This window comes from Miniopterus schreibersii (assembly GCF_964146895.1).
Source record: "Miniopterus schreibersii genome assembly, chromosome: X".
Lineage (NCBI taxonomy): Eukaryota > Metazoa > Chordata > Mammalia > Chiroptera > Miniopteridae > Miniopterus > Miniopterus schreibersii.
The window spans coordinates 25,765,117-25,792,907 of NC_138104.1; the positions used below are offsets into that span (position 1 = coordinate 25,765,117).

At 36.8% G+C, this 27,791-nt stretch overlaps 1 protein-coding gene across 2 annotated transcripts in view; it reads right to left on the bottom strand.

The window, feature by feature from the left end:
* Positions 1-780: 780 nt before the first annotated feature.
* Positions 781-27,791, bottom strand: part of TBC1D8B (TBC1 domain family member 8B) — a 48,844-nt gene continuing 21,833 nt past the window's right edge. Inside the window, exons 8-21 of one of the 2 annotated variants that reach the window (XM_081126301.1) lie at positions 24,720-24,869; positions 24,034-24,184; positions 23,081-23,295; positions 19,092-19,209; positions 17,916-18,201; positions 16,830-16,959; positions 16,211-16,309; positions 13,069-13,137; positions 12,667-12,907; positions 11,888-11,953; positions 10,361-10,444; positions 8,904-8,960; positions 3,784-3,881; positions 781-2,199 (exon numbers count right to left, since the gene is read on the bottom strand). In XM_081126301.1, coding sequence (XP_080982427.1) covers positions 1,804-2,199; positions 3,784-3,881; positions 8,904-8,960; positions 10,361-10,444; positions 11,888-11,953; positions 12,667-12,907; positions 13,069-13,137; positions 16,211-16,309; positions 16,830-16,959; positions 17,916-18,201; positions 19,092-19,209; positions 23,081-23,295; positions 24,034-24,184; positions 24,720-24,869 — 2,160 coding nt within the window. In that variant the 3' untranslated portion in view covers positions 781-1,803. Of the gene's footprint in view, positions 2,200-3,783; positions 3,882-8,903; positions 8,961-10,360; positions 10,445-11,887; positions 11,954-12,666; positions 12,908-13,068; positions 13,138-16,210; positions 16,310-16,829; positions 16,960-17,915; positions 18,202-19,091; positions 19,210-23,080; positions 23,296-24,033; positions 24,185-24,719; positions 24,870-27,791 lie in introns of those variants that run through there. The other variant, XM_081126302.1, reaches the window with a different exon arrangement.

Consider the following 27,791-nt stretch of genomic DNA (forward strand, 5'->3'; position numbering starts at 1 on the left):
GTTTGCTTATTTTTTCTTTAAAGTGCTACTGAAGCCCATTATTTTTACATGGACTTTCACTGATATATAAGCAGCATAAAGTATACAGAAATTACACATCTAAATCAGACAGTAAAAACTTTTTAGATAGATACCAGCAATTCTATACATTACCTTACCAACCATTACACACAAGTATACTCTATGAACTTGCCAGACTAATACAATAATTCAGTCTATCTAATGTAGCTTAAATCATGACTGGTGAAAATCTAATATCTAAATCTAGAACCAAAGCAGTCACAAGCTATTCTGAGACAAATGCCACAAACAGCAGTGCTCAGAAGAATTTCAAGTAATTTCTCAGTTTAATGAGAAACAGTTAAAACTAAACTGTTTCTTTTTAAAAAAAAAAATGTTTTTATTGATTTCAGAGAGAGGAAGGGAGAGGGAGAAATAGAAACACCAATGATGAGAGAGAGTCATTGATCAGCTACCTCCTGCATGCCCCCAACTGGGGACTGAGCCGACTACCCAGGCACGTGCCCTGACCAGGAATCGAACCTTCATCTCCTGGATCATAGGTCGATGCTCAACCTCTGAGCCACGCCCGGCCAGGCTGAACTGTTTCTTAACCCTTCTGAAAAAGCTGGCTATATCCAGCTTAGATACAATTTCAATATGGTTTTTCTTTCTATTAGCCCAGAGTTTTGAGTTCTTGATTTAGTTTTATCAATAAAAGAATTAGAAGTGTGAGTCAGCAGCTTCTGAAACCACACAGGTAGGGAGAATTCAGAAGTTACTAAAAGAAAACATTTATTATTAGAAAACCAAATGAGATTAACTTTAAAAAGTTAACATTATTTCAGTTAGATAACTTGAAAATGAGCCCCCTATATGGTAATCTTATAATTAAGGCTATAAATCTAAGAGCCTGGTTTTCTAAAGCATTCTAATAGGACTGTGGCAATTTGGAAAGTAGCATTCATCAGTATAACATATCATTATCACTAATACTCAAATATTAACACCACATTTCAAAATTATCAGTAATTCATATGTAAATAGCACATACTAGTAATTTCTTTACCAAAAGTGATATGTTGGCGCCCTCTGGTGGTATCATTTAGCATACTCCCCTGATACTGCAGATCTTGTAAAAGTGAAGGGATTAAGAAGTACAAATTGGTAGATACAGAACAATCATGGGGATGTAAAGTACAGCATAGGAAATATAGTCGATAATACTATATATGGTGCCATGCAGGTACTGGAAATATCAGGGGGATCTCTGAGTAAAGTATATGGTTGTCTAACTACTATGCTGTACACCTAAAACTAATAGAAAATAATATTGAATGTAAACTTTAACTGAAAAATAAAAATTATACATGCCCTGGCCGGTGTAGCTCAGTGGTAGAGTGTTGGCCCTTGCACCAAAAGGTCTTGGGTTTGATTCCCAGTCAAGGGCACATACCTGAGTTTCAGGTTCTTCCCCGGCCCCTGCTCAGGGTGAGTACAGGAGGCAACCAATCTATGTGTCTCTCTCACACTGATGTTTCTCCTTCTCGCTGTCTCCCCCCCCCTTCCACTCTCTCTAAAAAAGTCAATGGAAAAAATATCCTTTGGTGAGGATTAACAAAAAAGTAAAATAAAATTAGAGATTACTACAAAGGAATGATTCATTGTGTTTCCAAATATATTTTTTAAACCCTTAAACACACTGATAACATGATAAATTCCTGATTTCTACCCCCAGGAATCAAGTTGACAACTACAGGAATCTTAGTAAACTTGTCTGGTAGGCAATTTCTGTTAAGAGATTTATATCTTGCTTCTAGAACTTAACTGAGAGGTTTTTGCATTTTCTAGTTTGGCTTTTACATCTATGGGTTTCTCAAAAAACCTCACCACTGCTGGCTCATTCAACAAAGATGCAAGAATCTGTTCAAATGCAAATGACCACTGAGGTTCTTCCCTGAGCAAGGAGGGATCTTTCCTCAAGGGGCTCTCTGTTTTCCCCTCACTGGGTCCTCCAGAAGCACAAACTGTACCAGAGAATCCTTTGGCTGATGATGTAGGGCTATGAAGTGTCCTTCCAACTTCTTCCATTCTGAGCAAAAGGCTGGTTACAACAGCAATGGCTTGATATAACAACTCTTCTTCAGGATCCCCATGAAATAAGTTATAAAGGGTCTTTGAAAACTGAATAAATTGTGACTAGAAGACACAAGTTAGAAATATCACATTTGATATTGGATTTAGTAAATATAAAGAGAACTTAGAAGTGAATAGTCAACTATTTAGAATTTGTACCATATAACATTCACCACAGAAGTTACATGAACTGATGATTAATCCCCAAATAAATCTTGATTCTATAAAGATAGATACTAACAGCAGAATAAAATTCCATTTAAGTCATCTCATTTGTTGCCCTATGGCAGCATATTATATATACAATAATTTCTGGACAGTTTACCTGCCAGCATTCTTTCAATGTCAGCTGGCACTTCTAATTAGGAAAAGTCTCATAAATCATTCACTCATTAATCAATCTTAAAAAGGGATTAAGATGAGGTATGCTTTATCTCCCTCAAAGGGCTAGAGTGAGTAGCTCAACTAGGATGACTTAAATTTAGGGAAAAATGTTTTGGGACCTATCTAGCAGTACAAGGTAACTCTAACGAGCCCATTTGGACCTTTCTCTTTAAAGGCTGAGGTGGGCCCAAGTGGAGAAACCAGCTGCATTGTTTGCTAACTGTCCCTAGATAATCACAGACATTCCTAAAAGATATCTGTCAGTTAAAAAAAAAGATTCCAACACAAGAGTCCTATAAGTCAATCCTACCAGAAAAGTTTATTTGTAAATAAAAAGCAATTACAAAGGATGTACCTCATAAAAATATACTGTTCTGCCCTGGCCGGTTTGGCTCAGTTGGTTGGGCATTGTCCCGTGAACCAAAAGGTTACTGGTTCAGTTCTCAGTCAGGGCACATGCCCAGGTTATGGCCCGATCCCTGGTAGGGGTCGTGCAGGAGGCAGTCAATTGATGTTTCACTCTCAGCTCACATTGATGTTTCTCTCTCTCTCCCTCTCCCTTTCTCTCTCTCTAAAAATCAACAGAAATACTTATTTAAAATAGATATATATTGCTCCAAACTTTTAAGTTCATTTCTCTTTTTTCCTTAGTCTACAGTACTGTTTATTTATAAAAATTTTAGAATAAATACATCTCATCAATTCATTTTTAAAAAGTACTTATTCAACTATCAAATTACCTAGTTCATTGAGAAATACTAAGCTATTTGATAGTTCTCATTTCAGTAAAGTTCTGGGAATATTAAATATCTATACTAACAGATTTTAATTTAAAAAATATAATAACATATACTATTTTGTAAGAAAGAGATGGATTTAGAATTGTGTCAATACTAGTCATTGAGCAAGTTCAAATACAAGATAATTATGAACCAGGGTGTGACTTAGCTTAGTAATTTCTTATTCATAGTACCTAGCATTGGGTTTGTCCATCTAGTAAGCACTAAAAATGTTTACTGAATAGATAAAAATTTCTAATAAAGCTAGAAATAGAAAACATTGAAATATATTATACATATACATTTTTTTCTATAGGTAGAAACTACACTGATGAATTTAATTGTTAAAAATAATTTAATCCCATTCTTCATAGATGACTTAACTATTTTTATAATAGCATGTTAGCTACTTTAGAGTTGAATACACCCACATTCATAAAAATAACATCAAAAACCTAGAATTTTTTCTTTGAAAGCACTATACCTGTTTCATTCTTGGTAAATCCTTAATGTTTTCTTCTTTTTTGAAAAGCTCATCTTGCCATTGACTAAGATATGCTTGAATATCAACTTTTCCTTTGCCTGAATGAGAATAAAAGCATTTTTATAATAAACAGTCCACTATATTGTCCCAAAATCTCAAAAAATAATTATCATTGAAAGATATTTCACTGAGTTATAAGATTCTACCTTTTTTTAACCTAGGAAATTATCTGAATTAAACTTTTATTTCACCTACTGGCTCTCAGGACACTTTTCCATTTCCACTAAACTAAAACTTACTTTGGGAAGGTTGGGGACTAGGGAAGATAAGAAGCAAGATTGAGAAGGATGCATTTTAGATTAAACAGTACACCCTAGCTTGAAGATGTAAATTTCATGTAGACGTTTTCATGCACACTACTAAGTTTAAAATAGCTTCTATATGATGTTCTTAATATGCAAATATTAAGTTGTCTTTGGCGGCTCTTTGTGAAAAATTCAAAATACAACTTATTCATCCCTTTGAAGAGTTTAATTAAGATATTAATGTGACTTTATTAATAATTATAAAAATATTAAATGTGCCTATAATTTGAGACCCAGCATTCTCACACCAATATGAACTTGTCCTATCCTAAAGAAATATCTGTAAAAGTATGCTAAAATGTAAGAACAAAGTGTTTGTTACAGTAGAATTTGCAATATAAATCATTAGGAACAACCTAAATATCCATCAATATTGGGCTAGTTATTAAAATAAATTATGGTACGAAGATCCAAGACGGCAGTGGAGTAGGTGGAAGTTACAATCACTTCCTCCCAAGTCCAAATTGGAATTACAATTCAATTATAGAAAATCAACCTGAATAATCAACAGAAGACAAGCTGAACCTAAGTCTTATAACCAAAGATTTACAGAAGAAGCTATATAGAGACTGGTAGGAAGACAGGGACACGAAAAGGGCTGGCCCAGCTCACACGAGCAGTGGCTGAGAATCCGGAGGGATATCTCAGCTGCAAAGGCTCCCCCTGAGGAGTGTGGGGGTCTCAATCCCATGCAGGACTTCCCAGCCTAGAGCGCCAGAGACTAAAAGAAGAAGCCATATAACATCTGGCTGTGAAAATCATCAGGGAGTCTGTCCATCAGGGAGAGACAGGAGTCCGCTAGAGAGACAGGTGCCCTCTTAAAGGGCGAGTGCACAAAATCTTGTTTGCAGCCACTAACCCTGGGCTCTGGTGGAAGGAGGGTAGAGCGGACTACAGTTGTATGAGGACAGTCTGGGGTTTGTGGCTCTGGGGAGACAGCTGAAGGGTGAGCTGCCAGGATTGCTGTGCTAAATCATTCTCTCACACCACAGATGCCATCTTTCTTGGGTGGAGCACTCCATCTCTTATAGCATAAGCCTGGGGGAATGCAATAACCCCATCCTCTGAACTCCCTATTGCTCCACCCTGTAGATCTCATGCCCTGCAGAGGAGTCAGCTGCCCAGGATCAAAATGTAGAGGTCCAGGCAGACTCATGGTGTGCCATAGACTGAGTTGTGTGGCTCTGGAGCAGAGGCCATTCCCACCACCTTCCCAAGAGCCTGACTGGCACCAAATTTCCCCCATGGGAAATCCGCTAGCCTCATTTTCCTGACCCCCAGGCAGCCCTGCCCTGCCCTGCCAAGCTTGGGTTCTCCAAAAGGTAAGGGTAGAATCAAGGACAGACTGAGTTCTGTGGCTCTAGGAAGGCGATTATTTTTCCCTCGCATACCCGACCATTCCACAACCCTCCCTTCACAGGGTCAAATCTTGGTCTGCTTAGGCCTGATAAACTCTGCTGGCCTCCCCCTGATGACTCCCTGAGGCTCCACACTACCACAAAGGTCTGTGGGCTACTGGTGGGTGGCAGTTGGTCTTGGTATACCCTGAGACTTTGGTTGAGTAGCCTGAGACCCAGCACTGGCACTAAGTCCTAATATGTATAAACCTGGTGAACACCAATTGCCTCTACCTGGTGACTCACTGAGAACATGCCTCATGCAACTAGTGTTCCACTGTGTCACCAAAGGTTTTTTCAGTGACGGAACCTAACAGGCAGCTGGCAAGCAGAGATGGAACTCGTGGTGCCTTGCCCTTTTGCTGATCTGCCCCTGACCTTCGTGTTGGTGGAAGCCAGTCTTGGTACACAGCTTGGCCCCTCCCATGCACATTCAGGCCCAGCAGAGCCAGCCACAAACTGTGGATTGCTCTTTAGCTCCAAACAGGTAGCCCACAGCTGGTCACAGGCAGTGCCTGACACTGACCTGCACCAAAGTCCCTCAGAAAAGGCCCCAGAACCAACACATCCTGTGGTGGGATTCAAACTACATCAGAGCACAAATCAACTACCTTCACAATCAGCACACCCAAAGGGAGATCTTGGCAGGCAGCAGACTCTGCTGGGTCAAATTCCACTTCATTGGGTCAGCCCCCCACAGTAGCTCATACACTTTGGTTGGGGCTGATCATCATAGTCAGCTAGCCCGAGGGCCAACCTGACCCACAGGTGGGCCTAGAGCAATCAAGACTCAACTAAAATAGGAGGCTTCACATAAACCATACAAAGGACATTCCTAGAGCACCTAGCTCAGGTGATTAGGGAGACAGATTCACTAAGCCCCATAATACCTACTATATAAGGGCACCATATCAAGACTGTGAGGCCTGGCCGGGCGTGGCTCAGTGGTTGAGCGTCGACCTAGGATCCAGGCGATCGGGGTTCGATTCCCGGTCAGGGAACATGCCCGGGTTGAGGGCTCGATCAATGACTCTCTCATCATTGATGTTTCTATCTCTCTCTCTCCCTCTCCTTTCCTCTCTCTGAAATAAATAAAGATATATTAAAAAGAAATAAAAAAAAGAAAAAAAAGACTGTGAGACATAAAATATCTACCTAATACACAGAAATAATTACAGAGAGGCAGCAAAAATAAGGAGACAAAAAAACCTGCCCCAAATGAAGAACAAGAGAAATCCCCAGAAAAAGAACTAAATAAAAGGGAGGCAAACAATATACCAGATACAGAGTTTTAAAAAAATGGTCATGAAGATGACCAATGAACTTATGCAAAAAATGGATGAACTCAGTGAGAACTAAAAGAGATAGAGAACATAAAAAAGGATATAAGTACCATTTAAAAAAAAAACAGAAATGAGGAATACAATATCTCAAAATAAGAATAAATGAGAAGCAGCCGGCTGGTGTTGCTCAGTGGCTGAGCGTCAACCCATGAACCAGGAGCTCACAGTCCGATTCCCAGCCAGGGCACATGCCCAGGTTGTGGGCTTGATCCCCAGTAGGGGGCGTGCAGGGGGTAGCTGATCAATGACTCTCTCATCATTGATGTTTCTATGTCTCCCTCTCCCTTCCTCTCTCTGAAATCAATAAAAACATATTTTAAAAAAAGAATACACAAGAAGGAATCAACAGCAGGCTAGATGAAGCAGAGGATCGAATTAGTGATTTAGAAGACAAGGTAGCATTAAACACCAAACCAGAACAGGAAAAAAAAGAAAGAAAAGGAATTAAAAAATATTAGGATTAAGAAACCTCTGGGATAGCATGAAGCATAACAACATCTGCATCACAGAGGTGTCAGAGGAGAAAAGAGAGAGCAAGGGAAGTAGAACCTATTTGAAGAAATAATGACAGAAAACTTCCCTAACCTGGTGAAGAAAGAAGACATACAAGTGCAGGAAGCACAGGAAATCCCAAACAAGATGAACCCAAAGAGGCCCACACCAAGACATATAATTAAAATGGCAAGTTAAAAACAAAGAAAGAATATTAAAAGCATCAAAAGAAGGACAATTACCTACAAGCTTGCTCCCATAAGTCTGTCAGCTGATTTCTCAAAAGAAACATTTCAAGTCAGAAGACACTGGCACAAAATATTCAAAGTGATGAAAAGCAAGGACCTACAACCAAGACAACTCTGCCCAGCAAAACTGTTATTTAAAATTGAAGGAGAAATAAAGAGCTTTCCAGACAAGAAAAAATAAAGAAGTTCATTGCCACCAAACCAGTATAACAATAAATGTTAAAGGGTCTTCTTTAACAAGATGATGAAAAAAAAGATAAAAAGTATGAATAATAAAATAGCGACAAATATTTATCTATCAACAATTACTTTAAATGCAAATGGTTTAAATGCTTTAATCTAAAAACATACAGTGGCTGAATAAATAACAAAACAAGACCCTTACATACGCTGTCCACAAGAGATTCACTCACTTCAGGTGGAAAGACACACACAGACTGAAAGTAAAGGGATGGAAAAATATATTTCATGAAAATGGAAACAAACAAAAAAAGCTGGGATAGGAATATTTATACCAGACAAAATATATTTTAAAACAAAGGCTATAACAAGAGCTAAGGAAAGACCCAGCAATTCCACTTCTGCGTATTATCCAAAGAAAATCAAATAACTAAATTGAAAAGACATATACTTCCTTATGTTCATCACAGCATTATTTACAATAGCTAAGATATGGAAGCAATCTAATTGTCCACCAGTAGATGAATGGATAAAGAATATGTGGTACATATATACAAGGGGAATGAAATCTTGCCATCTGCAACAACATGGATGGGCCTAGAGGGTATTGTGCTGTAAGAAATAAGTCAGACAGAGAAAGACAAATACTATATGATTTCACTTATATGTAGAATCTAAAGAGCAAAATAAACAAACAAACAAAATTGAAACAGATTCAGACACAGGGAACATACAGATGATTGACAGAGAGTAGGGGGCTTAGGGGACTGGGTGAAAAAGGTGAAGGGATTAAGAAGTAAAAATTGGTAGTTACAGAATAGTCATGGGGATGTAAAGTACAGCATAGCAAATATAGTCAATAATATTGTAAAAAATACAATGAGTATTTGTCAGATGGGTACTAGATTTAACAGGGTGGTAACTTCATAAGTTACATAAAATATGTAATCACTGGGTTGTATGTCTGAAACTAATATAATACTGTATGTCAACTATAATTGAAAAATTTAAAAATCAAATTGTCACATAAAAAAGGAAAATCTGCTTTTCCCCTTTGTTTAAAAAACAATTAAATTATACTCTTGATCATAGTACCTTTTTCAGGGCTGTTTTTTACTGATTCTGATTTCTTCTCACTTGTAGGCTTAGAAACTAAAAGAAAAGAGGACAATTGCAATTTGCAAACTATTTAACAAATAGCTTTTGTAAAATAATATTTTATATTAAGACTTTTAAGCACATTATTTTCTTCCGTTCAGCAAACCAATTTTAGCTGACCTGGCCTCCTATCATTAGAAGACAAAGTATTCAAGCCTGGTCAGAATGACTTAGTTGGTTGAACACTGTCCCGTGCCAGTTCCATTCCTAGTCAGGGCACATACCTGGGTTTCGGGTTTGATCCCAAGTCAGGGAGCATATAGAAGGCAACGGATTGATGTTCCTCCCTCCCTCCCTCCCTCCCTCCCTCCCTCCCTCCCTCCCTCCCTCCCTCCCTCCCTCCCTCCCCCCCCTCCCCCCCTCCCTCTTCTCTCCTTCTCCCTCTCCCTCTCCCTCCTCTCCCTCTCCCTCTCCCTCTCCCTCTCCCTCTCCCTCTCCCTCTCCCTCTCCCTCTCCCTCTCCCTCTCCCTCTCCCTCTCCCTCTCCCTCTCCCTCTCCCTCTCCCTCTCTCTCAGTATGTCCTTGGGTGAGGATAAAAAAAAAAAAAAAAGATGACGATGACAAAGTATTCAAGAACTTTTATAGTAAAAAGAACATTAAGGGGAAATTCATATGAATAAATTCCTAGGAGGAAGTATAGCAAATATTAAGTATTTATTTCTGGGTGGTGTTTTCTTCTTTGTGACTTTCCTCAAATTAAATTGTATTTCTTTTATTAGGAAATAAAACATACTGGAAATGAGGAAACAAACAGTCCTGTTTGTGGCAATGACTCATTGTGAAATCTTGCATAAGTCACTACTACTTTCTGAACTTCAATGCCCTTATCTATGTAATTAAGGGACTTGACTACATGGTTTATTAGGTCTCTTCAAACTTTATGTTCAAACACTAACATATAGTAAACATAAACATACATTAACCAGGACATATTCCTCTATAAGACATTCACATTTATGGAACAGAAGCAAAGGACACAAAAATAAGCTCATAGTCCTTCCAAATTATGTCAGTGTTTGAATAATAGCTCTGACCTTCAATCATCAAAGATTCTATTGTCTTCATTGTATTTTTAACAAGGCATGAAAATGATCTGATACATTTTAGAAATTTCTGCAATGTAAGTGGGAACAAACTGCATTTTTTTTCTAATTCTCCAGTAAAAAAGAAATTCCATACATCAAAACCCAAAATGCAGTTTAGTCAATCAGTCAAATATTACTTACCATGCATTTAGCACTTTACTAAGTGCTGGGGTAGCACAAAAGAATCATAAGGTATAATTAACCCAAATTTTACTAGTGGTAGGTAGCTGGGTAAAGAATACTCAAGCCAGGAAGATCTCTATTGAGTGACTTATTATCAAATAGATACATCTTTGAACAGATATTTACCATGGAGCTGACTGAAATAAAGTAATTCTTCCTCAGAAAGTTCATCTCCTTTTGAAGGGTCCTTTGATTTCACTTCAGTGTAAGCTGAAAACACATTACCCAAATCAAATTTACTAACAGTGAGGAACAGAAACAGGTCCTTTAACAGTTCAAGTAAATCTGGGGACAGAGATTTAAGTAAAGGGTTTCTGTAAAAGAAAAGACATATGAAGAAATGTGGAAGTGGTACTATATTGAATAGCAAATAACAGGAAATTCTTGATCACTATGAGTTCTGTTGTTTCTCCTACTTGCTTTTTTATAGTTTTCTGAGAGCTATTACAAGTTGAAATAAGAAAATCTGGCATTTGGAAATCCTGAAAATGTGACCTCAGTTATTTTAAAACATCTTCAATAATAAGGAAAACATGAAGTTGAGTGCTCTAACAGATACGTAGTGTTCTTTCTATTTTTGATCCTTCTACTGAAAGCATATTTATTACATGACAATATTAGACATTTTAATGGCAATTTGACTTGACAATGTAAAGTCCTTCATAATTAAACTATTTGGTGGTTTGTCTTTTGTTTTTAATGCTGTGTTTATGATCTGGGTGTGTGAGGAGTTAAAGATGGCTTTTAGATTTTTGGTTTGGTAAAATAATGTTTCTTGGCTATCCTGGGAAGACTCTAAAAGAGATCCCAAGTGTAGCTTTAGACAATGTTCTTTGTTTTTGTGAATTACCTATCTAAGCTAAAAGGTACTTTTGCAATGTTCCTTTAGTTGAAAGCCTAAGACTGTTTTTCCAAAATATGGATCAGGCCTAGAAAAGTCAGCCTCTTAAGGTTAGTGGGAAACAAAGTAAACTGGAATGGTGTGGTAACACTGAGGCAGGTAGAATAGCAAAAAACCTGAGCTCTGGAGTCAAGACGTCTGTTTGAATCCTAGCTATGCAATATATTAGCTGTGTGATCTCTGGCAAGTAACTTAATCTTTTTGACCCTTAGTTTCCTTATTGTCAAAATTGGAAATATAACACCACCTTTCAGTAATATTGTGAGAATTAAATATAAGAATTCATGTAAAGTAAATGCCCTGACAGAACAAGTGCTCACTCAAAAAATGGTAGCTTTTACTTTGTTTTCCAAATCTTCACTATCCCTGCCCTGGTCTCATTTTTCTGAATAATTTGTAGTATTTCACAAGTTTGTCTAAAGTTAAATTCTACTCTCTAATGACAACAACAATAAAAATTCAACACTATATCAATATTCAAATGATAGGTAGTTCTTATATACAAACTATCATTAAATTGACAGACTACTAACAGGAGGGAAACTTGTGAACCCATATGTTACAGACTCTTTTCCATAGATTTCAATGTATTTATATATCAGCAAAAGTACTGGCAGTATGATCCACGGGCCACAATAAAGGAATAACCTTATATACTGAATATTGTTATTTGTTAAAATGGAATTATATCTGTAATTATACTTGTGAAAATGGAGTCAACTCCTATACAATAAAGACTGTTAAACTCTTACCTGGAGGAATATGCAGCTTAAAAAGTAGTTTAAGCTTCTCAGTAAAACTTCCGTTATACATAATGTCTGTTCAATAAAATTTAATTGCAAATAGTCACATATCCAAAGGAAATTCAATCAATTCCAGCAACACAGATTAATTAAGATAAAGATATTAGCCAAGAATTAGAATTCAGAAACCTTCTGTTACTTAAGCTAACAGTTAAATAACCCAGTCAGCGAGATACTCTCTTTCTAGTGTGTAAGCACAATGCTCTTCTGCTGATCTCTCTTCCCCCAACCTCATATTTCTTTTTTTCTTACATGTGGGCTTATACATCACTTGAGGAGAGAACTCCTCTTCAAGGGACAATCCCTGACAAGACAGCATGCTGGGGTGTTGGAAAAGAAAGGAATGATAAAACTGGTGGCCCATCTCCAGGTACAACATGTTTGTTGGATATTTCTCTACCACTTGCCTTAGCTGTGTGGATGGATTTTTACTGAGGGAAAAAGTCCTTCTGAAGTATCCATTTGCCTGAGTGTGGGAAAATCAGGACATTCTCTTCTTCATGTTAACTGTTAAAACATCCATATCTAACAGCTTGCTTTTTTAGAAGGGTTGGGGCAAAAGGAGACCAATATAATCAGACTTAGCAACAAACACAGAAAAAGATTCAGTTATTGCTAAAGCTGGAGACAATATAACACAGGCTGATAAAAACCTGACTAAATTGGCAATAATAGGCAGTACAACTATTTTTTGCTTGATAAGAGAAAGTTATTCAACATCATCTTACCAATTGCAGAAGAGAATTCTTTGAAGTTTATAAGGCAGTCAGAGTTTTCATCCAACAATCTGAATGTCCATAAAGCTAGTGAGTCTCTGTTTGCAGAAGGAGCCCAGGGACTCAACAAGTGATATAACACTCTGAACTGCTGGCAGTCAATCTGATACTGTTCCAAATATGGCAAACTGGGGTCGTGGTGCTTCAATACTGGACAACACAAACCCCAATAATAAGAAAAAAACAGCTCTTTCTATTTAAAACAAATGAAAAAGGAAAGGCATTAAATCAGCAAAAGTAATTTTACATGATTTTTTTTAAACATGTCTACTAAAATAATTAAAGACAAAATACTTAAGAGTAGTTGTGGTAAAAAATCTATTACAAGATTATTTTTCACTTGAAGAACAGTACCTTAAAGATGACATAAAGTTCATCCAATTCATGAAGGCTCAATTTCACATCTTGTGATACAACACGCAACTTAAAAAGATTAAAAGCAATTTAGAATTTAACACTTCAGTACAGAAATTCTCTTTGACTCCATTTAGAAATCTCCCTCTGCCAAAGTAAAATATTTTTCTTCTAACTTTAAAAAGGAATAACAAAGGTAAATGCATCTAGTTTGCCCTTTAAAAAGGTTGTACATAAAATACAGTTGAATTCTACTTCACTATGTCCAAAAAGTATTAGAACTAATGACAGTCAGTCATATGGCCATTTAATAAAGGAACATAAACAAATTAGAAAACGTAAAGGAAAAAAAAGATCTCATTCATATTAGTAACAAAACCATCAAAAGCATAGGAGTAGATAAACCCAACAAGAAATGTATAAGACCTACATGATATAAACTATAAATGCTTACTAAAGGACATTTAAAAAGACATCCTTAAAATGAATATTAAAAGCTTTTAAAAAGCCTTACCAGATTTCAAAATGGACTATAAAGCCATAGTACTTAAAACACTGTGGTGTTGTTACAGAAAAAGAGACTCCAGTAATGAACCAATGTATGTATATAAGTATTTAATGTATGAAAAAGGCAGAGTATAGTAAGGATGGACTAGACAATAAATGGTAATCAAACAATATGCTGTTTCAGTTGGAATAAAATTCTATTAAGGACCGATCTCACACTTTAAGAAATAAAAGATTTAACTACATAAAAATTTGAAACTTATACACTCTGAAATATACCCTAAAGAAAATTAAGAAAAAAACAAGATTGAAGGGAAATATTAGCCGCAAATATAACTAACAATGAATTAATACCACTAATATATAAAGCTCTCCTACAATCAATAAGAAAAAGACAAACAACCTCTTAGAAAAATGGAAAAGGCTATGAATAGGCAATTAAGAGAAGAAAAAAAAAGCTAATAAACGTGATCAGTGAAATAAAAAGGATGATTTGATTTTTTAATCTATCAAATTGGTGCAAATTAAAGATTTTTAATATCTGATGTTAGTGAGAAGGTGGGGAAAAAGGAATTCTTACACACTGGTGGTGGGATTATAATATGGTACAAAACATTTGGAGGATAATTTGGCAGGATCTGTCAATTTTCAAATGGGCATACCCTTTGACTTAGCTTCTACTTCCAAGAATCTACCTTACAGATACACTCTTACAAATGTGTAAAAAGAGGTATACAAGGATGTTTAGATATGGTATTACTTATAAGAACAACAACAAAAAAAGAATGTATATACACAAATAGTTAAATAAAGTATAGCATATCCATGCTATAATATATTATTCAATACATTAAGTGAGATAGATCTATAAGCATTAATATGCAATGACCATGATATACATTTGAATGAAAAGTTGCAGAATAAAATAACTAGTATGCTCTCATTTTAAAAAAAAACTATACTAGCCCGGCCGGGCGTAGCTCAGCGGTTGAGTGTCGACCTAGGATCCAGAAGATCGGGGTTCGATTCCCGGTCAGGACACATGCCTGGGTTTCGGGCTAGGCAACCGATCAATGACTCTCTCATCATCCATGTTTCTATCTCTCTCTCCTTCTCCTCTCTTCTCTCTGAAATCAATAAAGATACATTTAAAAAAATTAAAAAAAAACTATACTACCTGCCCCTACCTCCCACATACACATTTATGTCTATAGATATACACAAAAATGATCTGGAAGGATATGTGCCAAATCATCTTAATATTGGTTACTCCTGGGATAGGAAAGCTTTACTTTTTTACATTTCTGGACTATCTGATTTATAATAAGCATGTATTACTTCAGTTATTTTATATCCTCATCTAAGGATATGTTTTTATTGATTTTTAGAGAGGGAAAGAGAAAGAGAGAGAGGAAGAGAGAGAGAGAAACATCAATATGAGAGAAACATCAATCTGTTGTCTACCATACACTCCCGACTGGGGATCAAACCTACAACCTTTTTGGTGTATGAGACAATGCTCCCACCACCTGAGCCAACCAGCCAGGGCCTACTGCAGTATTTTTATTTTTTTATTTTTTTAAATATATCTTTACTGATTTCAGAGAGAGGAAAGGAGATGGAGAGAGAGATATAGAAACATCAATGATGAGAGTCATTGATTGGCTGCAGCACACAACCCGGGCCTGTGCCCTGACCGGGAATCGAACCCCGATCGCCTGGATCCTAGGTCGACGCTCAACTGCTGAGCCACGTCCGGCCGGGCCTTCAGTATTTTTAAAAGTTAATATAGAAAAACTAAAACAAGGGGGTTCTATGCTAATTATGTCACAGTAACATCACTGATTTCATTGAAATCTAAACCTGGAATCTTATGCTCATGATAAAAGCTCAAACAGTACAGAAGGGTATATAAAACTCTCCCTCTTCTGATCAGCAGTCTATTAATCCCACTGACCAGAGGCAACCAATATTAACAGCTTCTTATGTACCCATACAAATATTACAAATGAGTGTATTTAAAAAACACTGCTTTAGACATTTTCTACTTTATCTTAGGTATCTAGGATAATAATATACATTAGCAGCATTGACTGTTATAAAGGTCAGCTGTTCTTATTGACAAAGTACATCACAAATATGTTATGCTTAAATGCCTACATCATCGTATTCACTATTGAAGGTCAAATAACACAAAGCATGGGTGAAAAAAGTGAAGAGATGGAGAAATACTGATTGGTAGTTACAAAATAGTCATGGGGATATAAAGTACAGCATAGAAAATTAAGCCAATAATATTGTAATAACTATGTATGGTGCCAGGTGGGTACTGTAAATATTGGGGGAAACACTTGGTAAAGTATATGATTGCCTAACCACTATGCTTTATATCTGAAACTAATACAAATAATATTAAATGTAAGTTGTGATCGAACAAAATAAAAAAATAAAGCAATTTCCCCCAAAAAAGAAAATAACTTATTTCCTCTAAAAAATTTATAGTAAGCTGTGGCAAGAATCTACATAAAAAGTTTAGTTATTCTCATTTTCTTTATATAGAATGATAATTTTTAAGAGGAAGTTGAAGAAAAAATCGTCACTCCAATTGGTTTCCCTGCATTGGGTGGTTACTCACCACATTCTGCTTTGTCGTTTCCTCTAGGGTCTGTATCACATACAACCTACTTCGACAGCGCATGCTGTGTATATCTTCACAACGAATAGTACCATATTTCTGCAAGAAATATGATTTCAGTGAATACTCATTCATAATAAACATCAACTTCTCTTACAATTGAATTTCATCAGATTCAATTCTCAGACTCTTTCTATTTCTAGCTATTTTCTTAACTTGGTCAGTGATTATGCAAATTTTCACCTCCCACATTTCATTTTTTCTACATATTCACTGGAGAGAATTCCATCTACTATGTGTCTAGAATAAGTATAAGAACATTGGTAAAATTCTTAGTCTCTAAGAAGAGAATAATTTTCTCCTTTTTATATAGTGAGAGATATTTACTTATTTGTGAAAGCAAGTGAATATAGTTTCATTTAAGGAAAAGCAAATGGAAGTAGAGGAGGCTACATAACCTAGGAACAGTTCACAGAACTCATTGTTAAAGTGAATTCATATTTTAAAATTGTATCTTTACTTGTATTATCTTACTCCTAATATACCACTAGAGACAGAACTATAGTATCAATTATTTTAAATATGCTATGTAATTATATTTATGATTTGAAAAACTTACCTCATTTGACTCTCTAATCAAATCTGTAATATCCACTCTAATATGACTGTTTTTTTCATCACTCACATTTGAACCCTGCTGAACACTTGAAGGCAATGGGCTATCCTTATTAGTGATACTGTCAAAGAACCTATCCAAAAGTGATAGTAATACAAGAATTAGTGGAAGTAAAATGCAGAGAAAATGACAGCTAATTTCTCCATAGTTAGTCAGAGGTTAATTTCAATTGAGAGGACAAGGGATAGTCTTATGAAGAAGTGAAATTTGAAGATGGTTTGGAATTAGGAAGACATGGGAGTGGGGAGCGGGGAGTAGGGAATGGGATGGCGAAGTAATTATTTCAGTGGTGGGGAGTACACCATGATGGAAGCAAACAGGCTCAGAGAAATCTGAGCAGATTCAGTAAACACCACATAGCCCAGTAAGTATGGAATATAGTGTATGTAGAGGCATGGAAGGAGAAATAAGAATAGGTACATCAAGGCCTTAACATAGTGAGTTCTAAATGTTAGAGTGAGGTATTTATATTTCACGTTTACACAATGGGATTTGGTGCACATTATAACAGTTACCCAATCAAATATTCATTCATTTAACATATACATACACAGTGTACACACACACACACACACACACACACACACACACACACACACACACACACACACACAGTGTTTTAACACAAAACAGCATTCGTAGAAAAGACAATAGGAAAATAAAGCTCAGTCTAGCACTTAGAAACCAGAACAATTTCCCCCACTGGATATTTAACATTATCAACTACCCATTCCCCTTCAAATTACTTTTACACAGTACACTTTATAGCTTAAACTGGGACTATGAAAATCCCAGAACAATGAATCAACAATATTAGTGGCTTACTTCAAAGTGATTTACTTTTGTTATGTTCTATATGGAAACAGAGGAGTGGATTTTAGGCCTAGCTTAGTCATTCAACTAGCATTGTGACCCTGGGCAAACTGCTTCAAGTTTCTAGGCTTATGTTCCACACCTGTAAAATAAGGGACTGAATAACACAATCTCTAACGGGTTCACCAGATTTAAATGTTATGGTTCTTATAATACCTGTTTAAAGCTGTCACGGCTTCAGCATCATCTTTACATGCCAGCAGTTTGTCTAAATTATAGTCAAGTATTGCCAATCCCAGTTGTAAAATGGCCTTTATTCCATCATAGAAGAAACAGTCCACCACATTCACTGCACTTTCAATAGGTAGTACACTAATAAAAAGTGTGAGGAACCATGAGAGAGAAACTGAAGAAAAAAATGTCATATCGGTCATGTGTTCTGTCAGCTGGGGAAGGTGATCCCTGATAAGTTCTTCAAATACGGCCTGATCTACCAAGGCACCTGGAGAACATAAAAAGAAGTTTAAAATTGAACACCTTTCAAAAGGACTTGTTACTGATACTTCCTACTTCTATTAGTATGCTGATAAATCTTTTTTTCTTCCATAAATTATGAATTTCTTCAGTACCTTTTCTATTTCACAAATCTCTTTATCTGTTAGTAGAGTGTCTTGCATAAAGAAACACTTGAGAAACTAAATTTATTGAGTCGTTATTATGTGTAGAAACCTGTAATATGCCAATTAATAAAATGGGCTCAACTTCAATAAGCTCAATATCTAGTAGAACTTAAGATAAACACATAAAAAACTAAAATGAAAAACTATACAATCAATGACCTAGCCATGATACCATGAAGGCTTGATGGTACAAAGGAGAGACCATCTATGGTTTTAAGGTAGGGGAATCACAGATCTATAAATATTTGATTACTAAAGACAATATTACACAATTTAGAAACCAAGAACCTGGTCCTTCTTTCAAACCTTTTAAATATCTATACAATCCATATAAATGTGGAGATTTTAAGCTGATTAAAACCTCTCATCAAGAAAGTATTAATCCAACAGCTCTCAATGCTTCAGATCACCATTGTTTTAGCAATACAGAGAGAGTAAACTTAAAATTTCTATTTTATTAAGAAACAGGCCAGGTACTTTATTTTTTTAAAGCAACATATTAAACAATCTTCCAAATTATTATTTAGTACAAAAATCTTTTCACTTGAGTGTGCCTGTGAATGTGACATTTTGATACTGCTTACATTTTGTATATTTTAAAACCTAACTGATCAGTTCTTCCACTTGATAGGTAATTGGATAGACAAGAGGCATATAAATTGTTTAGAAAATAAATGTGTTGTTTTATGTTTTGTTTTTTTTTTCTTTTTACCAATAATTCGACGATTAAAATAATCGGGCAACATTCGTTCACATACAGCAACCAGAAGCCAAAAAGCTTCTTCCTCTTTTGCATACAGAAGCAACACTGAAGTCAAAATGTTCATTGCCTAAAATTCATAGAAAAATAAAAAACAGTCATTTAGATGATCCATTCATTTAAACTACTTTTCAAAAAAAAATCTGTATTGAAAAGTTTCAATGAATAAATAAGATCAATATGCAATCCTTATGGGTGCTCAACCCATTATAAATCAATCTGTGGCAGAGAGAGCTAGCTATCCACCATAATCCATACTTGCTTCTTCCATAGTATCTGGACATATGTGTGCTCAGCCACACATTTTGCAGACTTCTTTGTAAATAGGTGTGACCATGAGACCAAGATCCTCCAATAGAATGTATGTGAGACATCAAAATTACAACTAAACTACAGAACAACCATTATTCAGAATCATCTGAAATCTGGCTGAATGGAAGTACTACACCTAGGGAATTAAAAAAGAAGACACAGGGATACTGGTAGGAGGGGTGGAGACATGGAACAGGCTGGTCCCACACCCATGTGTGGTGGATGAAAACTGGGAGGGATATCTCGGCTACATAGGTGCCCCATGAGGTGCGAAGAGTCCTAGCCCCAAACCAAGCCCCCGAGCCCAGGGTTCCAGTGCCAGGAAGAGAAGTTCCCACATCTTCCAGCTGTAAAAATACCAATGGGTATTGAGGCTGAAGGAGATAGAGGGCTTCTGGAATCCTAGCTAGTTCCTCTTAAAGGGTCTGCACACGGACTTAATCAGAATTACTTGCTCTAAGCTCGAGCACTGGGGCAGCAGCTCAAAAGGCATCCAAGACATACTAGGAGGAACTGAATTCTCTGACATCAGAATGAGAGCTGGGGGAAGGCACAGCTTTCTCCCAGACAGAAGTGCTGGCAGAACCACAGTTCCTTTGATGAGTCCCCACCCCTACAGAGCCAGCAGGTAGGCACCATATCTGAGAATCCATCAACCTAGATCATACTATTTGCCCAACCCAATTTTCTGGCCCTCCCAAGCTGTTTCTAATGGTTTTTCCATACAAATGGCCTGTCTTGGCTCATGCTTCAGATTTTCCTAAAATCTCTCAAACAAGCAGTATCTGGCATCAGCGGCACCGTACCTCTTGCTAACTGGCCCCAGGCTGGGTACTACCAGTAGCTGGCCTTGGTTTGAAGCATGGCCTCACCTGGACACCTCTAAGCCCAGCACAAGTGGCAGCCATTTGCCCATTGTATTGTAGCTCATGCTGGGTGCCCCAGGCAGAACATATGCAGCAGCTGACCTTGGCCTGCACTTCCCGGGAGGCCCCAGACCCAGTACACCCAGTGGACAGCTCCAGACCACATCAAAGCACCACCATCCAAACCCTTCCATAAGCACACACTCAAGGAGTGAACTCAGGAGCCACCAGAGCCCCACTGAAGTAAGCCCTGCTCTATGGGGTGGGCCCCTGCACAGCTGATCCTCCATGGTGGTCCGAGGTCAGTGGTCGTACCCAGTCCTTGCAGATGATTGATGTGGAGGTAAATCTCTCTCCCCCATTGGCATGACAACAGCAATCAAGGCTCAACTATAAGAGGAAGGTGTACATAACCCACATGAAAGTGCACCTCGAATAACCAGCTTGGGTGATCAGGGAGGCTGTGCCACTGGACCCTGCGGAACACCTACTACATAAGGCAGTCTACAAAGCCTGGGAGAAATAGCAGCTCTACTTAATACACAGAAACAACCACAGGGATGATGCCAAAGTGAGGAGACAAAGAAACATGTCCCAAATGAAAGAACAGAACAAAACTCCAAAAAAAGAACTAAACAAAAGAGATATAAGCAATCTACCAGATGCAGAGTTCAAAACGCTGGTTATGAGTATGCTCAGTGAACTTAGTAAGAACTTCAAGAGCATAAAAAGGAGCATTCAGAAATGAAGGATACACTAGCTGAAATAAAGAATAATTTATAGGGAATCAACAGTACAGTAGATGAAACTGAGAATCATATCAGCGATTTGGAATATAAGAAAGCAAAACATGCCCAATCAGAACAGCAAAAAGAAAAAATAATAAAAACAAATGGGGATAGTGTAAGGAGCCTCTAGGACTATTTCAAGGGTACCAAAATACACATCATGGAGATGCCAGAAGGAGAAGAGAGAAAGAAATTGAAAACCTATTTGAAAAACTAATGACAGAAAACTTCCCTAACTTGGTGAAGGAAATATACATACAAGTCGAGGAAGCGCAGAGAGTCTCAAACAAGAGGAAACCAAAGAGGCCCACATCAAGACACATCATAATTAAAATGCAGAAGGTTAAAGACAAAGAGAATCTTAAAAGCAGCAAGAGAAAAGCAGTTACCTATAAGCTCCCATAAGACTACCAGCTGATTTCTCAACAGAAACTTTTCAGGCCAGAAGGGATTGGCATGAAATATTCAAAGTGATGAAAAGCAAGGACATACAACCAAGATCACTCTACCCAGCAAAGCTATCATTTAGAACTGAAGGGCAAATAAAGAGTTTCCCAGGTAAGAAAAAGCTAAAGGAGCTCATCACCACCAAACCAGTATTACATGAAATATTAAAGGGTTTTCTTTAAGAAGAAAAACATAAGATAAAAAATATGAACAATAAAATGGCAATGAAGACATATCTATCAACAATTGAATTGAAAAAACAAAATATATAAACAAGCAGAATATAAACAGACTCATAGATATAGAGAACATTTTGATGGCTGCCAGATGGGAGGGGGTTTGGCGGGGATAGATGAAAAAGGTGAAGGGATTAAGAAGTACAAATTGGTTGTTACAGAATAGTCATAGGGATGTAAAGTACAGCATAGGGAATATAGTCAATAATATTCTAATAACTATGTATGGTGACAGATGAGAGTGAGATTTATCAGGATGATCACTTAGTAAGTTATGTAATGTCAAATCACTGGGGTGTACACTTGAAACTAATATAATAATGTATGTCAACTGTAATTGAAAAATAAAACCTCCTTCCTCTGAGTAGTAATGGCAATAAAAGAGCACCTTGGAAGCCATGTTTTGAAGATGACTGAGTCTGCTGTCAGCCTAAGTCCTTGAATAATATGGAGCGCTGCCTACTGACTCAAAAATTCACTCTCCTCTGTTTATTTCTTTAAGTAAACTTTTTTGTTTTAAGCTATTACCTGTTTGAAATTATTTGTGTTAGCAGTCCAGCATACCCTAATAAATATGCTGTGTTCCTAAAGGATTTTTTTCAATGATTCTGCAACTGCCTACAAAATAAAATTCAAACTCCTGACCTATCCTAATCTACCTTAGTGATTATTTTTCTCCAATTACTTTGCTTCATTCACCTCACACTTCTACTAAATAGAACAGAGTCCTATATACATTCCACATTTACCTTTATCTGTGTTTGTTTAGACTGATCTCTTCTTCTGGAATGTTCTTTCATTCCATCTCCATACATCCAAAATTCATAATTTTTAAAACCTACAAATGCTACCTGTTCCATGAAGCCTTCTCTGATTCCTCTTGATGAAAATAACTTTCCCTATTTTAAATCCTGACAGGACTTTATATTTCTCTAATAATCTTCCTCATTTTTCATTTGCCAATGAACATGTTTTTAATACCTACTAGGTCTATATACTTCTAAGGGCAAGATCCTTATCTGATGCATCTTTATACAGTCTTTGGCACCTAGTACAATATCTTTTACAGAGCAGAGATTTAGTAAACATTGGTTAAATATAAAAGAAAAATGATTTAACAAAATATCAGTTCTCCTAAGTATTCCCACTATCATTCTACTTCGACTAATATCCACTATTAATTGCAACCCAACCTCTGTCCTTATCACAACTTTCAAACTAGTAGAGTTGGATTTGATGTGATTTTTATCACTTGGAACATGTACACAGTTGGGTTCATAAGAAAGTCGTACCTGGCAGTATCCAATTTTGGGGTTCCTGTATGCATAAGCAGTGAGTACTCGTCTCAGAGCAGATATGCCCGTGTCACTCTGAAAGGCTGGGTGCTCAGGCAGGGAGCGACGTAAGTCACGTTCAATTTCTTCAGTAGCCAAGTTGCAGGTCCCTAAGGACTGTTCAACCACTTTAGCATAATAGCCAGGATTAGCAGCCATGTCATTAACAGCGCCTGTAAAGATGATTGCATTAACACACAAAAGAAAAGGAATATAATAAAACTATAACTTGCATATATACATGAAGAATTGGAATACCTTTAAATTTAGCTTTATGCTTAAGTGATATCTGAGTACAAACAAAAGAAAAACCTTGCCCAGCCAGGCGTGGCTCAGCAGTTGAGTGTCAACTTAGGATCCAGGCGATCGGGATTCGATTCCCGGTCAGGGCACAAGCCCGAGTTGCGGGCTCGATCCCCAGTCAGGGGCGTGCAGGAGGCAGCCAATCAACGACTCTCTCATCATTGATGTTTCTCTCTCTCTCCCTCTCCTTTCCTCTCTCTGAAATCAATAAAGATATATTAAAAAAGAAAAAGAAAAACCTTCACCCTAGACTCTATAACATGAGGACAACACCAACCTCATATAACAGAATAACATTTTCATGAACTGTTTTCCCCTTTAACTTTCCTTTGACACTAGAGATAGAGATACCCCCAACCTATTAGCTATAACTTGCCTAATAAACTAATCTGCCTAGGCAAGGGATATGAGGATATATTGGTAAGTATACATAACTAACATACCCTCTGTGATTAGTTTGGATTCATGATGAATAAAACTTTGTCCTAGCCATCTTTACAATTATTTTTATTTAGCTTGGTGCATAATTCCTAGAAGGGGCATAATTAATGTCTGTTAAATAAATAAATAAATAAATAAATAAATAAATAAATAAATAAATGTAATACCTGAAAAAAGCATCCAGAGCTCTCCTCTTAAGGTCTCTGGAATCCCTCTTATAACCAGATCTCGAGTCTTTTTGGTCCGAAACATGGTAACACCACGCCCACATTCTGAAAATAGGATGTTCCATGATTGTTCTTTCATCTTTTCTTTCAACTATAACAATAACAAAAAATCCAAACAACTAAACATAATGAGAAATTAACTTCTTTGAAATAACTTGATAGCTCTCATCACCAAGAAATAATACATATGGAAATCAAGAACATACAAACTCAAAATCAGTATTCAGAGGGGACCAAAATTGGACTACCATCATCACAAAAATATTTTAGATCCATGTGAGCATAACAGATTTAACTTACTATTTTAATTCTTAGCTAAGCTCATATAAAATAGGAAAAACATTACATTTAGGACGTAAAGCTTTGAACCATCATTAACCTTGATTAGGACTGATTAGAAATCTATACAATTAACTCAATGTTCAACTATCATCCTTTATCTTAATTCATGAGAATAGTTCTTTTGTGTGATGGAACCAAACAAATTATACAGTAGTACCTGCTGGAAAACCTTTTCAAGCCCCAAAAGAAAAGTGGTTCAGTTGTGGTACCTTCTAGTCTGTTCTAAGATTTTTATTTTTGATCAAGTGTTTCAGTCCATAGTAATAAATATTTTGTTTCCCTACCATTTTGGAATTAAGAGTCTCCATATTCTGAGGGTGATACACTGTCATTAAGGCTTCAGTGTTCACAGTTTCACTGTGTTCTCTCTGACATGTCAAAGATTGTACCTCAATATTATCAGATGGATCTGTAGAATGAGAACTAATAGGAACCTGAAAAACAAAGAATGTAATTGTCCCAAATGTACGCTTAATAGTTTTTGCAAAAATAAAAAGTGATAATGTTTTATCTATAATTTATAAAACACAATTTATATGCATAATAAATATTATTAAAAGCAATGTTTAAGGAGACAGAGAGACACTGTTTTTCTATCAAAATTAGAGATGACAACAAACTAATGTCTCTAACAGAGAACTCAGGACCTACATGAACCAATCCACTCCCCTACAAAAGCAATAAAATACTGGCAAAACATTGGGGGGGGGGAACAGAACATAGGAAATGAACCAAAGGCACACAACAAACTGAAAAGCATCAATTCAAGTAAAATGAATGAATCTCAACAAGAACACCAGCCTGTGAAGTTTTAACTTGAGGCTATTCCTATCTGATACCCTCTCAAGCTCAGAGGTGTGGTAGTCATGAAAACCAGCATTATCATAGCCAAGGCTCTTCCATTGGAGCTGCACTAAAATCCCCATCCCTAGGACACAGTATTTTGACTAAAGTATCAGCTCCCTGGAAAATCTCCATTCCCAGGGTGTTATTATTTAATTTGATTCAGAGCTCAGCTCTGTGAAAAAAGTCCCTTCCCCATGTTAGAAAGAACTACAGCATAGCAATCTGCTAATTACTTCACAGCTGCCTAAACCTAATTATGTATGCAGAAAACAAGAGCCTGGCTAGAAATGTAAAAGGAAGACCTGGAGAACTAGATGGCCATAGGGAACTTTGAAAGGTGCCAACATATTCTTGGGATCTAAACGTATGCATGCATGTGCAGGGCTATGAACCTGCCCAGGAAAAGAAAGAGACAGGAGAGAAGATCCAGTCACTCAACTCTGGATGACTTTGGAAGTAAGAAATGAAAGCTAAGACTAATTTATAAACTGCCAAAAGTTTGAGGTATACCTTCACACAAAGATCCCCTTGGCAAAAGGTGGCAAACTTAATAGTTTAAGGCATTTAAGGAAATCTTCTGACTCATTGGCTGACCACCAATTTATACTAACCCAGTGGCTGATCCAAGCAAGCCAGGCTTAAAAATAAAAACAAAAAGTATAAACAGAAAAGCAGACAACAAAAAATGCCCCTAAGGGGTCCAGTTCTTAGATTTTGTAAACTAAAAGTGTAAAGCAGCTATTATAAATATATTCAAAAGACTAAAGGAATCTTAAAAAAATAAAGGACTCAGTTAAAAAGTGGGCAAAAGATGCCCTGGCCAGGTAGCTCAGTTGCTTAGAATGACATCCTGATACACCAAGGTTGCAGGTTCAATCTCCCTGGTCACGGCACATACAAGAACCAATCAATGAATGCATAAATAAGTGGAACAACAAATGGATGTTTCTCTCTCTCTCTCTCTCTCTCTTTCTCTCCCTTCCTCTCTCTCTAAAATCAATTTTAAAACATTAAAAAAAAAGGATTATTCATTTAAAAAAAAAGAGAGATCTAAGATGGCGGCAGATTAACTGGAAGCTACACTAACCTCCTCCCAGGACCAACCTGGAATTACAACTACATTATAGAAAAATCATCCTGAATAACCAACTGAAGAGTATCTGGAAAGAAGTCTTATTAACCAAGGACTTACAGAAGGAGCCATATTGAGACTGGTAGGAAGTACAGAGGCATGAGAGGACTGACTGGGAAGAGCACCAGAACCAGAAAATGTGCCCACAAAACATCCTGCTGGGAAAAGCAGCAGGGTCTCTGTCCACCAGGGAGAGATTCCTAGAGACACAGGCACCCTTTCAAAGGGCCAACACATGAAATTTCATTTGCAGCCACTCATATCAAGCAACTTCCCTGACCATAATGCTCTGAAACTAGAAATCAATTTCAGGAAGAAAATTAAAAAACACACAAGGACATGGAGACTAAATAACACATTACTAAACAAAGAATGGGTTAACAATGAGATCAAGGAAGAAATCAAAAGATAACTTGAAACAAATGAAAATGAGGACACAACAACCTAAAATCTGTGGGACACAGGGAAAGAAGTCCTAAGAGGGAAATCCATAGCATTAGAGGCCTATTTCAAGAAAGAAGAGAAAGCTCAAATAAACAATCTAATTTTACACTTACGGGTACTAGAAAAAAAAAAAAAGCAAGCCCAAAGTGAGTGGGAAGAAGGAAGAAAATAATAAAGATCAGAGCAGAAATTAAAGAAATAGAATTTAAAAAAACAATACAGCCCTGGCTGGTTTGGCTTAGTGGTTAGAGCTTTGGCCTGTAGACTGAAGGGTCTCGGGTTTGACTCGAGCCAAGGCCACATACCTTGGTTGCAGGCTTGATCCCTAGACCCGGTTGGGGCGCATGCCGGAGGCAACCAATCAATGTGTCTCACATGGATGTTTCTGTCTCTGTCTCCCCCTCCCACTCTCTCTGAAAAAGCAATAGAAAACATATCCTCAGGTGAGGATTAAAATTAATTAATTTTAATTTAATTTAATTTAATTAATTAATTTTTAAAAATGAAAGAGAAGTAACAACTGACATCAAAGAAATAGAGAGGACTGTAAGAAAATGTTATAAACAACTACATGCCAACAAATTGGACAAACTGGATGAAATGGGTAAATTCCTAGAAACATACAATCTTCCAAAACTAAATCAGGAAGAATCAGAGAATTTGAATAGATAGATTACAGCCAGTGAAATTAAAGTAGTAATCAAAAAAACGCCCAATAAACAAAAGCTCTGGACCAGATGGCCTCATAGGTGAATATTACCAAACATTCAGAGAACTAAAGCCTATCCTTCTCAAACTATTACAAAAAATTCAACAGGAGGGAAGACTTCAAAGCTCATTTTACAAGGCAAGCATTATCCTAATTCCAAAACCAAATAAACACATTACAAAGACAGAAAATTATGGGCCAATATCCTTGATGAAAATAGATGCT